The 14,762-nt window shown below is 50.5% G+C and overlaps 2 protein-coding genes across 4 annotated transcripts in view; both read left to right on the top strand.

Moving 5' to 3' along the window:
* Nucleotides 1-1,287, top strand: part of AACS (acetoacetyl-CoA synthetase) — a 77,706-nt gene extending 76,419 nt beyond the window's left edge. For all 3 annotated transcript variants that reach the window (XM_017889572.1, XM_017889581.1, XM_017889563.1), the window contains one exon: nt 72-1,287. In XM_017889572.1, the coding sequence (XP_017745061.1) occupies nt 72-209 (138 nt within the window). In that variant the 3' untranslated portion in view covers nt 210-1,287. The remainder of the gene's footprint in view (nt 1-71) is intronic.
* A 10,804-nt stretch (nt 1,288-12,091) lies between these two features.
* LOC108540461 (transmembrane protein 132B-like) overlaps nt 12,092-14,762 on the top strand; it is a gene marked incomplete at its 5' end in the record, with an annotated part of 373,298 nt that continues 370,627 nt past the window's right edge. The window contains one exon of the mRNA XM_017889540.1: nt 12,092-12,266. Coding sequence (XP_017745029.1) covers nt 12,092-12,266 — 175 coding nt within the window. The remainder of the gene's footprint in view (nt 12,267-14,762) is intronic.

Genomic DNA, 14,762 nt, shown 5'->3' with positions numbered 1-14,762 from the left:
ACCCAGGGCTGTGGATTCTCCTCCCTTCAGGTTTAAATGCTGTTTCTTGTTTTTCTACCTTTCCCTCTCAGTATACGCTCAATGGCAAGAAAGTGGAAGTTGCCGTCAAACAGATCATCGCTGGAAAAGCTGTGGAGCAAGGAGGTGCTTTCTCGAACCCTGAGACCCTGGATCTGTACCGGGACATCCCTGAGCTGCAGGGCTTCTGAGTCGGACTGGCTGGCGTGTCACTCAGCTGTACCTGTGTGTACTGTTACTTGTGTGTGCTCAAGAAATTACATAGAAACCTACAGCTGTTATAAAAGGCTGTTTGCACCAAGTGTTCCGTAGGCTTGGGGAGGGATCGTTTCTCTGTTTTGTCGTTAAATCTGGTGGGTACCTGGATCTTCCACACGTTGGAGCGGGATTCTGGCCTTCAGAGACAGGGAGTGTCTGGGCTGCACGTGTGGCATCGTGGCGAGTGTGTGTCTTTGCACACACAGTGCAGTGGGAACGGTGGGGCTGGTTGGTGCTGAGGACAGACACACTCCTGAGCCAAGGTCTTGGCTTCGACCTCCCCCTCCCGTCGTCCCATTTTGCTCTGTGACGGTGCAAATCCCTTTCTTCCCTTCCCGTCTCAGGCTCTCCTGTTTTCCCTCAGGGTCCAGCATACTTTTGAGCTTTAGCTGTTACAAAGGAACCCCTGTGACTTGACACAACTTTTCACAGCTGCTGTTAGGACCAGTGGTCTGGGTGCTCGTGTGTCTGTGTCGTGGATGGAATGTAGGCCCTGGAGGACCGTGCAACTAGAGCGCGCTTCCGGGCCAGCTTCCCTCCAAGGAACGAGTGGATTTCATGCACAGACTCTGAATGGCTTTACATGTTTCTAATGTGACTTAGGCGTGTGAAGCAGTGGGTGTCCACCCGTGTCCCTCATGGGTGAGCCCTCCAGCCGTGAGCCCAGGCAGTGCGGTCACCGAGGGTCCTCCTCACCAGGAACCGTATCCCTGCGCTGCCTCCGCCTGAGAGTCGCTAGGGGGTTCCTGTCGAGATCATGTCATCAGCATCCCACCCCTAAGTCAAGTCACGGGTTTCCATAGCCAGGCAGTTGGTATGTATCATTCAGTTCAGCATATGAACTTACATCTGTAATCTGATGTTCATTTTTGTATTTTTTGAAACTGAGCACAATGAAATCCTTTCTTGAATCGTTTTCCTTTTGGATTATAAAAATACGGGGTAAAGTGCTATGATGAATTTTATGCAATAAATATATACAGGTGTGCGCGTGCACCCCCAATGCGTGTGCAGTGTGCTTGTGTAAAGTTTTCTCTGAAGGGGGAGACTACATCTGCGTGTGTGAGGCTGGTGGTGCTTGTGCGCCCGCCAACAGCTGTGCCCTGGCGTTGTGTGGTTCAAATTGTTGGGGGCACTTCCCAGGGCCCTGGTACTTACCCACATTCCCTTGTGACCAACTGGCTGAGCGCTGCTCCATGTGAAGCCAGCATCCTGGGCCCCCTCCACCCTGAGACTCCCCAACACCCAGCGCCAGCCAGGTTTCTGGACGTCAGCTCCTTTCTTGTCATCGCAAGAGCTGCATGTCACTTGGTTGTGTCTGGCTGCATGCCATGGAATCCAGGCTTGGCCCAGCAGCGTTTTCGGCTCTCACGTCACAGGAAGTTGGAGGCAGTCCATTCTCCTGGGGGCCAGGCAGCGACTCCACAGTGCAGCAGTCCTGGCTCCTGTCTGTTGCACTCTGCTGTCCTCAGGATGTGGCAGTCATCATCTTGGCCCTGGGTGGCTGCCCCACCTCTAGTCTTTCATCTGTGCTCTAGGCAGGAAGAAGGTGGGAGTGAGAAGGAGGCTGGGTAAAGGCAAAAAGCTGCATCTCTGGAGTGTGTCCCTTTTTATCCACAAAATGATGGCTTTTCTGGAAAGCCAGCAGTATCTGCTGGGGCTCACCAGCCAGTGTGGGGACACGAGGCTGCCTTTGCTGCAAGGGCATCTGGGGGTCTTGAGTATTTCAAACAGGACCTGTTCCCTTTCTGACAGTTTGACAGCTGCTGTAACAAATTTCCACAAAGGCAGTGGCTTAACACAGCCCCAATGACAGTCCTGGAGGTCAGAAGTCAGCTGTGGGTGTCACTGGGCTGAAATCAGGGTGACAGCAGGGCTGTGTTCCTTCAGGAATCTGCAGGGGAGAATCCATTTCCTTGCCTTCTTCTGCTTCTAGAGGCCACTGTGTTTCTTGTCTGGTGGTGTCCTGTTGTCTTCAGCAGTGGCCGGTCACACCCTCCTTCCGCTGCAGCTCTCTGACGCTGACACTCCCACCTGCCACGTTCACATGTAAGAACGCCCTGTGGTTGCAGCAGGCCCACTTGAGGAAGTCAGGATAATCTCCTTATTTTAATATGTGCCGATTAGGCCGGGCGCGGTGGCTCAAGCCTGTAATCCCAGCACTTTGGGAGGCCGAGGCGGGCGGATCACGAGGCCAGGAGATCGAGACCCTCCTGGCTAACACGGTGAAACCCTGTCTCTACTAAAAAATACAAAAAACTAGCGGGGCGAGGTGGTGGGCGTCTGTAGTCCCAGCCACTCCGGAGGCTGAGGCAGGAGAATGGCGTAAACTGGGGAGGTGGAGCTTACAGTGAGCTGAGATCCGGCCACTGCACTCCAGCCTGGGCGACAGAGCAAGACTGTGTCTCAAAAAAAAAAAAAGTGTTGATTAACAACCGTAATTTCATCTGCAGCCCTCATTCCCTCTCACCACGTCTTAGTCCATTTTGTTTTGCTGTAACAGAACACTTGAAGCTGGGTGATTTATAAGTTAATAATTTATTAAGGGGTTCATTTGGTTCATGATTCTGGTGGCTGAAAAGTCCAAAAGTGGGCAGCTGGATCTGGTGAGGGCCTCACTCTGCTTCCACTCAGGGAAGAACATGGAGGGGGAGCAGGTGCATGCAGAGATCACGTGGTGAGAGAGGAAACCAGACCCTTCAACAACCGCGCCCTTGGGAACTAATCCGTTCTCACGAGGCACAAGTGACTGCAAAAACTCACGCCCTACAGAGGGCATTAATGTATTCAGGAGGGATTTGACTCCTCCCAACACTGCTACGTTGGGTATCAATGTCAACATGAGTTTTGGCATGGACAAGCCACATCCAACTCACAGCACCATGTAACCTAACGCACAGCGCCGTGTAACCTAACCCATTCATGGGTTCCAGGGATTAGGATGTGGGTATCTTCAGGGGCTGCTATTCTGCTGACCTCACTTTGCAAACACAGTCTGGTCCTGTTGGCCAAGGAAGAAGTGGATGGTGGTTGTTGGGAGCAGCAGGGAACCCTGGTTGATGACACTTGGGCTGGGATTGTCCTCCCCTGTGAGTGGCCCGTGGGCCTTAGGGTTCAGGTCGGGCCTGGGGCCTGCAAGGTCCTCTCCTCTCACTGGGTGCTTGGAGATTCCCTTCATGTTGACAGTGCCTGAGGAGTCATTACAGCTTAATCAGTATGCTCTTTAGTTCCAGCAAGACGGCCCAGGCTGAATAAGCCCACGCATCCTTATTAATAAGCCCTGCCGGACAACTTCATTAATGAGAAACAGATGGTCTGGAACAACAGCCAGTTGAGTGCACATGGTGCTGAGGCTGCTTTTGACGTTCCTTGGCCTGAGCATCACTCTCAAAAACCCACCACCTGCCGGCCAGCTGCCTTTTCATCTTTGAGATGGCCGTGGGCTGCACCGTGCCTTCTCGTCTTCTTCCAGCTCCCCACCAGGCCTGTCCCATCAGGAGCTTCTAAAGGCATCAGGATCTGCCACGCAGCCCGGCTGGGGCTGCCAGGATTCTGCTGTCTCCCATGGCCAGCAGGTCTCTGAGCAGCTGGTCTTCCTCCAGGCCCTTCCTGCCCACCTCCAGGAACCTTCTCTAGGCTGGAGGTCTCCTTCTCACGCTCGGGCTGCCCAGCTCCACCTTCTCGCCTGGGAGGATTCTCTACTGGAGCTGAACTGATCAACTCCAGCTGCAGGCAGCCACTGACCTGTCCCCGCAGTGGCCTCTGAGCCCTCTAGGATAGGGCCTCAGTTGGCTCACTTATCTGTTTCTCAAACAGACGGCCTGAAACCCACACTCCTTAGGAAAGGCATCTTCCTGACGTCGTAACACCCCTGTCACCATGGCTGCAGGTAAGCAGAAGAGCCCCTTCCCTCGAGTCTGCAAATGCCCAGGAGAAGGGCTCATGGGGAACAAAACTGCCTTTGAGGACCCAGCCACATCCTATCCCGTGATAGGCTCAAGCTTTCAGAGGGAATGTCACGTGCGGATTTATGGGGGATAATCTGTCACTAGGTTCAAGCTGGGCTGCTCTAACAGGTGCCCCCAAATCTGGCTCAATCAGGAACATGTCTTCTCTCCTGTCACCACTCTGAGGTGACTGGGTGGGCCGGGGTGGGCAGGTGGCTTTGTTTTGCAAGGTCACCCAAGGACCTGGGCTTCCAAATGGTTGCTTTCCCCACTGGTGTGCAGGTCTTGTCCACTTGGAAGACACTGGCTCACCACAGTCATGGAAGAGGTGACCTAACCTTAACCCTCACCCCCTTGGCCACAACCTTGTCACCCGACTGCAATCAAGCTGTGTAGGAGGCGGGGAGATGTGCTGCCCAGCAGGGTGATGGGTGCCCTCCCAGAACTCTAGTGGTGGGTAGAGATGGCTCTGTGACAAGGAAGGGTGGGGAATGGTGATGGGGGACAGTTGCAGTCCCTCCCACAGGAATGAAGGAATCTGGCTGCTTCTGTGCCCAACTCCTGGGCAGCTGCTCCTTCGCTTGAGCTGGCATGGGGGTTACCCCGCTGGGTCCTGCTGCCCAGGAGCTGGAAAATCGGCTGGGGTGGAGCATGCGTGTACACGTGTGCAGAGGCGATGCTGCTTGTGTTTGCAGCTCTGTATTTTGAAGGGTGGACTGTGAGGTTTGTGAGGCAAATGTGTTGGTTTTTACAACTTTAGCCTTATGTGTGTATGTGAATGTATGTGTATATGTGTGTGAACATGAGTGTGTGTATGTGCCTTTAAAGCTGAGAATGCATGCCTATCAAAACCCGAAAGAGCCAGGCATGGTGGCTCACGCCTGTAATCCTAGCACTTTGGGAGGAGGCCAAGGCAGGAGGGTTGCTTGAGTCCAGGAGTTTGAGACCAGCTTGGGCAACACGGTGAGATCCTGACTACAAACAATTTTTTAAAAATTAGCTGGGTGTGGTGGCGTGCACCTGTGGTTCTAACTACTCAGGAGGCTAAGACAGGAGGATCCCTTGAGCCTGGGAGGTTGAGGCCACAGTGAGCTGCGATTGCAGCACTGTACTCCAGCCTGGGTGACAGAGCAAGACCCTGTCTCAGAAAACAAACCCCAAATCTCCAAACCCCAAAGAACAGAGCTGTGAGGATGTCAGAACGTAGTTTCTATTCTAGTCCAAGTTGAATCCCGAAAGCCCAGTGCCCATTCACACGGGCAGGCAAGCAGGGCGATTTCCCTGTTCTCAGAGAACACTGACCAACTGCAGCTGCTCATGGCCACCGGACCTCAGCCTGTGCCCTCAGTGGTTTTCAGTTCAGTGACAGCTCCGTGTCTCGATCAAGTGGCTTTTCTTCAGTGTTCTGCAGAGCCCGGGGACCAGGTGCTAACTCAGGTGTCCGACGGCTATATCTGTGCTTATCCTTGGACCCAGTGATCACCAGGGTAGTTGAGCTCTTTGCACCACAGAGAGTATGCCTCGTGGAGGCGGACAGATGGCCAACAGGAAACAAGAGGAGGTCTGATGGGACAGGATGCTCTTTAGCCACAGTGGTCGGGGGCCTCCTTAGGTGACTCTGAAGCCGTAGCCTGGGAGGCCTGACACTGCCATGTGAAGATCGTAGGATGACCAGCCAGCCAGAGGTCCTGAGAAGGGAATGAACTGAACTACAGGAACAAGAAAGGCTATTTCAAGAATATGGGGGTGTGATAGTTACTACTGAGTGTCAACTTGATTGGATTGAAGGAGGCAAAGTATTGATCCTGGGTGTGTCTGTGAGGGTGTCGCCAAAGGAGATGAACATTTGAGTCAGCGGGCTGGGGAAGGCAGACCCACCCTTATTCTGGTGGGCACCATCTAATCAGTTGCCAGGCAGAAAAACATGAAAAGGTGAGATGGGCCTCGCCTCGCAGCCGACATCTTTCCCCCGTGCTGGATGCTTCTTGCCCTCGAACATCACGCTCCAAGTTCTTCAGTTCTGAGACTCGGACTAGCTCCTCTTGCTCCTTAAGCTCGCAGACAGCCTATTGTAGAAACTTGTGATCGTGTAAGTCAGTACTTTAAGATAAACTCCCCTTTATATGTATCTATCCTCTTAGTTCTGTCCCTCTAGGGAACTCTGACTAATACAGGGGGCAAGAGAGTGGGAGAGCAGATGGGATCGCAGTGCTGGGCATGGACCACATTCTAAGGGCGCCCAGAGCAGTGACATCATTGGATGAGCATTTGGAAGATCGTGCCGAGGGCAGTTCCTTTTGCTGGGCTCAGTAGGGGCAGCAGGTGGGTCTGCATTGGGCGCTGGCTGGTGAAAGCCCAATGACTACAGGACGTTGGCTCACCAGCTTCCTCCTTCCCTTCTTGCTCTTCTCCTCTCACTGTGCCTGAGCACCATGTGTGCGCAAAACACGAGAAGGGTTCTGACCATCCAGCAGACAGGCAGTGAACACACAGCAAAGATGATCAGGAGCCTGTCTGATTAGGCCTCAGAAGCTTAAGCGGGCTTTGAGGAGCTGAGATTCTTTTTCTCTGAGCCATGACTGCCTTTTAGATTAGTGCAAATGATTTCTAAAAGCTTCCTGCCAATTTGTGTCCAAACTTTAAAGAGAATCATAAGTAAAGGCCTGTTAAAGAAGGTGTTTAATGACGAGGCATGGCGGTTCACACCTGTAATCCCAGCACTTTGGGAGGCTGAGGCAGGCAGATCACCTGAAGTCAGGAGTTTGAGACCAGCCTGGCTAACATGGCAAAACCCCACCTCTACTAAAAATACAAAAAAAAAAAAAAAGAAAAAAAGAAAAGAAAACCCACAAAAATTAGTTGGGCATGGTGGTGCACACCTGTAATCCCAGCTACTCAGGAGTCTGAGGCAGGAGAATTGCTTGAACCCGGGAGGCGGAGGTTGCAGTGAAGAAAAAACAAAAAACAAAAAAATAAAATAAAGGTGTGTAAGGCATATTCCAAGTGGAATTCTGGCTTTGTTGTCATGCTTTATCCCGTTAGAGAGCACTCTTGGCCATCACGGTGGTAAATTGATGGTCTAATAATTTCATTAGATGACTTCCAGGGGAGAAACAGGTGTTAGTCAGTTCATTATGCTCTGGGACTATTTCCAAACGATTTCATCTTGGGACTCCCTCCTACTTCTTTCTTTCTTTCCCTGGCTCAAACACTGAGATCATAAGTCATGTTGGGTTTTTGGGAGAGTAAAAGGGAGTGGTTGTCAAGTGGCACCACGAGGCTTGGACCCAGTTTCCATTTTGCACGCTCTGTGCTTATCAGTCTCACCAACCCTGCTCACTATTTACCTGCAGGGCCTGGTCCCCTTGTTTTTGGCATCCACCTTTTTTTTTTTTTTCTTTCAATCATGACTAAATATTTTGCTGGCTACTAGTAACAGAAGTCCCAACACCAACTGGCTCAAGCAGAAAAGGGGTAATTGGCTCACCATTTTGAAAACGCCAATGCTAGGATTAGCTTCAGGTATGGCTGGATCCAGACGCTCTGATGACATTATCAGTGCTTCCTCTGTGTTGACATTCTCAGATGGACTCTCCTCTTATGATGGCAAGACGGATTCTTTCAGCTCCAGGCTTATGTCCTCACAGTGTTAAGAGGGAAAGAAAGATTTCCGCCCCAGTAGTTTCAACTTGAGTCCCCATCTTGAAGCTTATTGGCTATTTGGATCATATGACCAAACCTGAGCCAATCACTGGCCAGGAGGAGGGAATATGCTGATTGATTAGGCCTGGGTCATATAGCCCCTTCAGGTGTGGAACCCACTGCACACAGTAACAGGACTGAGGGCTGGGGAGGTGGGCCCTGAATGGGCAGGTGGTTTCCTTTAAGAAGCAGGAGGCAGCAACCAGCCCTGTTTCGTTTCCTCTTTTCACAGGTGCTGGCCCCCTCTCTCCTTTCCTCCCTTGCCCTTTCTTTCTCTCTGTAGCCTCCCTGTGCCTGTCTCCTGCTCCCACCCCAGCACAACAGAGTCTCGGTCTGTTTTCCACTGCTAAGTGTGTGATAATTTACCATGCAGCAGTAGAGCACTAACACACTCGGCCAGTGGCTCAGGCCGCAGTGTGCGGCACACTCTACTTAGCACCTCCAGATACGTGAGTTCTGTCTTCTCAGCCCCACTCCGGTCCTTGAGGATGGCAATCTTCCTCCTTTACCTTCTCTGTATCTCCCACCCCTTGGTCCCAACTACACAGTAGGGCTCAATAAAGTGCTCATTTGAATTCGGCATAGCACTATGTCAGTCAGAACTCTTCAGATGCAAGTGACAGAAAGCCATCTCTCATTACTGGCTTCAGGCACAGCAGGATCCAGGGCTGGGTCAATGTAATCAGGATTCAACGTCTCTCATGGCATCTGTATGGGCAGTAGGGCATAGTGGTTAAGACCATGGGCTCTGGAATTGGGTTGCTGGATAAAATACAGGACACCCAGTTAAATGTAAGTTTCAGAAAAACAATGAATAGCTAGTTTTTTCAGTGTAAGAACGTCCCAAATATTGCATAGGATGCGTTTATACCAAAAAGTATTTATTGCTAATCAGAAACTAAACCATAACCAGGTATCCTGAAGGTTTGTTAAATCTGGAACACTATTCTGGAACCAAGTGCCTGAATGTGAGTGATGGGTCTGCCTCTTCCTGTGAGACCACAGACAAGTCACTTAACCTCTTTGAACCTCCTTTCTCCCATTTAGAAATGTGGGGATTAATAATACTATGCATCTCAGCTGGGCATGGTGGCTCATGCCTGTAAACCCAGCACTTTGGGAGGCCGAGGTGGGTGGATCACCTGAGGTCAGGAGTGCGAGACCAGCCTGGCCAACATGCTGAAACCCCATCTCTACTAAAAATACAAACATTAGCCGGGCGTGGTGGTGGGCACCTGTAATCCCAACTACTCAGAGGCTGAGGCAGGAGAATCGCTTGAACTCAGGAGGCAGAGGTTGCAGTGAGCCAAGATTGTGCCATTGCACTCCAGCCTGGGTGACACAGTGAGACTCCGTTTCCAAAAAAAAAAAAAAGAAAAGAGAAAGAGAATACTATGTATTTCATGGGGCTGTGATGCTAGTGAAATAACCATGTTGCCAATAAAACAGTGCTGGGCACAGAGCAGGTGCTCAATAAATGCTATCTCCTATTCTTTTACAATCTCTCCTTCCTTCTTTCTCCTGTGTAGGCTTCAGTCTTTGACTTTTTGCCGAAGTTCCAACAAAAGGCCTGAAGAGGAGTCCCATTGGCTTGGCCCAGGTCATGTGCCCATCTCTGAACCAATCATGGAGACCAGGGGAATGGGAGGTTCTGATTGGTGGCACCTGGATCATGTGACTGCCCTGCGGCAGGAGGAGGGGCCGTTCAACTGGAAACACGTGACCTGAGCTTGGGGCATGGAGGCGCCTCAGGGGAGGATCAGGGCTTGGAGGCTGAACGGGGAGAGGATGGATCTCAGGCGTGACAAGCACCTCCACCTAATAGCAGTCATGGGGCTTTTGTGAAGAGGCAGAATTCCAGGTGAGGAAGAAATGCCGCGGCTGAGTCGTGAGCTTAGGTCACTGCTTGATTCTCTGCCTGACTCTAGATGGCTTACCAGGGTTCCCCAAGCCCCGGGCCGTGGACCAGTACCAGCCCGTGGCCTGCTGGGAACTGCGCCGCACGGTGGGAGGTGAGCAGCAGGCGAGAGAGCGTTACCGCCTGACCTCTGCCTCCTGTCAGATCAGCCGTGGCATTCGAGTCTCTCAGGAGCTCAAACTCTGTTGTGAACTTCAGTCATGTCAGGGATCTAGGTTGTGCGCGCCTTATGAGAAGCTAATGCCTGATGAGTGGAACTGTTTCATCCTGAAACAATCAATTCTCCCCATGGAAAAATTGCCTTCCACGAAACAGTTCCCTGGTGCCAAAAAAGGTTGGGGACCTTTGCCTCAGGCAATGAGGTCCCCAGTGATGGTGGATGCATGCAGATTGGTAAGACAGGCCTTGTTTTGGGCGGTCGGAGAATTAAAGAATTGCCTGGTTCTGACCTGGAAGAATTCCCAATCAGAATTCCAAAAAAAAAAAAGTCTTTCTAGGTCTGCATGCTCACGGGTCACGAAGACAAATGAGGCTTATTTGCACAGAATGCAGATGAAAGAATTGGGTTTTGAGGATCCATGGGATTTAAGTGGGAGGCTACCTTTTGAGAAGCAGCAGCCCCTTCCGGGATAAATCCATCTTATAAAATTGTTGTGCTCTTGAACTTTACAGTTACCTCAGGGGTTGTGGCAGTTAAAGAAAAACGACCACACAATTTTTGACACTTCTTTTGGTGAGGGGCATGTCTATATCCCCTCCCCACCAATCTAGGTGGGCTGGTGACTGGTTTGTTCTATAAAGTATAGCAGAGGTGACACTCAGTGACTTATAGCCTGGACCAGGAAAACCAGGTAGCTCTGCCTGGTTCTTTTGGGGATGCTTACTGGCAGGAACCTGCTACCATTTAAGAGGTCTCATACCCTGAGGTACCATGCTGGAAAAGCCACGTGGAGGCGCTGTGGTCAGAAGTCCCAGCAGAGCCCCATCTTCCAGCCATCCCCACTAAGGCACCAGGCATATGAATGGAGCCATCTTTCAGCCTCTGGATCGGCCATCTGCCAGCTGCATATCATTGAGTAACCTCAGCTGACACCACGTGGAACAGAAGAATCACCCAGTCAAGCCTTGACTGAATTCCTGACCCATGGAATCTGTGAAATATAATAAGATCACTTTTGTTGTATGCTACTAAATTTCGGTATAGTTATACAGCAGTCGTAATTGGAACAGGGATTTGGTGATGTAAATACAAGTAGAAGGTCGGGTACAGCCACAGGGAAGCTGAGGACAACAGGAGCCTGCTCTGTCTAAAGGCCATGGATGTTAATGGAAGGCACAAGTGTGAGAGGACTGACCCTGGCTCCAGCAGTCTGGGTTGAAGTCCTGACTCAGCCAACTGGGTCATACTGCAAGTTTTTTGACCACTCAGGGCCTTACCTCTTCCATCTGTAAAATGGGACTAGCCATGAATGGCAAACTTAGCCACAAGGGACAGACGTCTCAAACTGATGGCCAAGGGTTCAAATCTAGCCCTCAGCTGTATCTTGCTTGCTTCTCACAATCACTGTTTATTTGGATCCAATGCCAATGTGGAAATTGGGAGATTTCACAGCTTCTCTTGGAATAAAAGGGAAGATGAGGCAAGGCTGGGCCCACATTCCTTGGGTCCCCGATTGCCAGGTCAAAGTGGCTAACATGGAATGACCACCAGCATGGGCTGGGCCCTGTTCTGAGGGCTACATGTGCATTGATTCGTTAGCCCTCAGACAGCCCTGCGGGGTCTGCATCATCGTCATCCCCAGGTTCTGCCAGAAGGGCCTCCCTGGGTCAATGATTAGATCCAGAGAGCCATGAGGCCACCTCAGTGGGCACCACGGCGGGGAGGCGATAGTGAGAACATGTCCCCTCCGTCCCCTGCCTTGGCGAGACACACTCCTGCCCAAATATAGGCACAACACTGGGGAAAGAAGGGAAGTCTCACCGATGGCAGATTCAGCATCCCTACAAGAGTGGGAGTTCATAAAAAGTTAACTTTGGTTACTGAAAAATAGTCCTGTTTCTGCAAAGTCTACAGTGTGGGCTGAGCAGAGTGGAAACCACTCCTTGAGCAAACCCTCAGTGAGCTCTCAGGCTGTCCTGAGCACGTAAAGCACCAACTCCTTTAACCCTCATACGTATCCCACAAAGAAGATGCTTTTGTGATCTCTGTTTTTACAGGATGGAAACTGAGGTGCAGAGAGTTTGACCCACCCAGCGTCAGCCAGCCAACAGTAGTGGACTGGGAACTGGAGCCCGGGAATCCTGGCTGCCGACTTCTGTGAGCAGTGTGCTGTGCCGCCTGTCTTCGTCAGTGGCCCATTTCCCCGAAAAATACCCTGGGAGAGCAGAGACGGTACCCTTCTATGGTCCATCAGAGGCCGCAGGTAGGATGGAAACCTTGAGTGGCCTGGGGCAGGAGTCCCTGGCCTGCAGGCAAGCAGGGCTGAAGGACTGCTGGTGGGAACTGGCACTTGAAAGAAGGCATTTGAAGAGGGAGGTGGTGGGTGCTCATGTCTCACCCAGGCTGGGGCGGAGGGAACTGCAGTTTTGGTAATGACTACCGGGTCCCCTCTGTGCCTGTTATTAAAGTTTTTTGTCAGCCTGGGCTGTCTGGTGGTTAAAGGATATGGCTCCTATTGTGTGGTCTGCTGAGTTGTCCTTTTGCAACAGGGCCTGAGACCACTGGCTTCAGGGGCTGGAGTCACAATTGTGTGGGCTTTGGGCTGGGTTCTGTTGAGCCGTTAGGGCTTAGCCACTTGGTGCCAATAATAGCTAACATTGCTCTAGTACATACTGTATGCTGGGCACTGTTCCAGGACCACGATCCTGACTATAACCCTAGGAGGTAGGTGTCATCATTATCCCTATTTTGAAGATGGGGAATAAGGCTCAGGTTCAAAGTACTGGCCCAAGGTTCCATGGGCTAAGGCCAGCCCTTTTGGAAAGAGCTCCCAAGAAGGATAGAGAGACTCCCTCTTTTGATAATCTTGTTTCTCGTGGTCCTTTCTTTGGGTACTTCCTGAATCTCTAGATTGATTAAAAGAAATCATACCCCAGTGAAGAAGATCAATTACATGTACGTTTTCCAAGCGCTTTGACATTGTCACAAACTCTCATATGCCTGAGCCTCTAATTAGATTTGGAGTGAGAATCATTTCATGTGTCATGAAATTTTAGAAGACAACGTTCCATGAATGGTACTTCCCATTATTCCAGCTTGATTGAAATTGTGTGTTTCTAAAAAGATGCTATTTATACTCTTAAGACAATGGAGCTTTCAAAGGGGTTCCGACTCTTAAGTCTTCTTATGTGATTTCTAGGGAAGTGGAAATTTTCAAATTTTCATAATGAATGTGTCTTTGTAGCTTTCCTTCTTTTCGTTCTTTCTTTCTTTAAATAACCTGACTTGACAGTGTTTCTATCCCTCTTGATGGGAACCTCAGGTTCTTGCCAAAGTATGTATCACATAATTGCTTTCGTGTTCAGACGCGGCAAGAGTGCGTTGTAAATGACTGTGACACAGATGTGACAATTCTATTAGGCCTGGGTTCTTACATGATTGACCTTGCAAATTGAATTCAGGGAAGGCAGTGCTTCTGTCTGGCTGCTAGATTTCTTGTTCCCAGTTTGGGGAGAGGCCTGGGGAGGTGTGGGCTGGGATTTCCGTGCCCAGGCAGCCACCCTGGCTTGTCCTGTGCTGCATCCCTCCTTTCCATCTTGGCATCTTCCTCAGCTCTCCAAACAGAAGGCAGAGGCCCATGATTGATGGGCACCTGCACGCTGCAGCATTATTAGCCACTCTGTCAAGGTGACAATGTCATTTTTAATGTTCCATTTTTAGACTCGAGGTTTATTTTAGGTTGAGTGTTAGCCAGCCTTGCCAGAGATAGAACCACTAAAAGTGTAGGGCATGGTTCTTGACCCTGGCTGCTGGGGAGCTTGCAACAATACCGATTCTCATGAGGGTACCTTCTGGGGTACAGGAAATGTTAGATGTCTCTATCTACATGGTGGTTACTTGAGTTCATATATGTGTACCAAACAGCTGGGCTTTGAGGAGGATGTGGAAAAACTGGAACCCTGGTGCCTCGCTGGTGGGAATGTAAATTGTGCATCTGTTGTGGAAACATGCTGGTGGTTCCTCAGAAAGTTAAACTTATAATTACCCTGTGAGCTGGGAGTTGCACTACTAGGTATATACCTAAAAGAACTGAAAGCCAGGACACAAACAGATGCTTGTATGCTAATGTTTGCAGCAGCGTTATTCACAATCACCAAAAGGCGGAGGCAACCCAAGCGTTTGTCACTGATGAATGATAAACAAAACGTGTTCTATCCCTGCAATAGAATACTGTAGAAGATAGAGGAACTTCATTCCTTTTTGTGGCTGAATAATATTCTGTTGTAGGGATAGAACACATTTTTTTTTTTTTTTTGAAACGGAGTCTCGCTCTGTCGCCCAGGCTGGAGTGCAGTGGCCAGATCTCAGCTCACTGCAAGCTCCGCCTCCCGGGTTCACGCCATTCTCCTGCCTCAGCCTCCCGAGTAGCTGGGACTACAGGCGCCTGCCGCCACACCCGGCTAGTTTTTTGTATTTTTTAGTAGAGATGGGGTTTCACCGTGTTAGCCAGGATGGTCTCAATCTCCTGACCTCATGATCTGCCCGTCTCGGCCTCCCAAAGTTCTGGGATTACAGGCTTGAGCCACCGCGCCCGGCCAGAACACATTTTATTTCATAATATTATATGAAAAGGAATGAACACATGCATACATGTGCACACACACACATGCAGGCATACACTGCAATGTGCATGAACTTTGAACACATTATCATAAGTGACAGACCCTGGTCACAAAATGAAAAATACTGTATGATTCCA

Source organism: Rhinopithecus bieti, unplaced genomic scaffold (genome assembly GCF_001698545.2).
Source record: "Rhinopithecus bieti isolate Rb0 unplaced genomic scaffold, ASM169854v2 scaffold_574, whole genome shotgun sequence".
Lineage (NCBI taxonomy): Eukaryota > Metazoa > Chordata > Mammalia > Primates > Cercopithecidae > Rhinopithecus > Rhinopithecus bieti.
The sequence above is the reverse complement of the archived record's forward strand: the minus strand, read 5'-3'. Positions and strand labels throughout refer to the sequence as shown.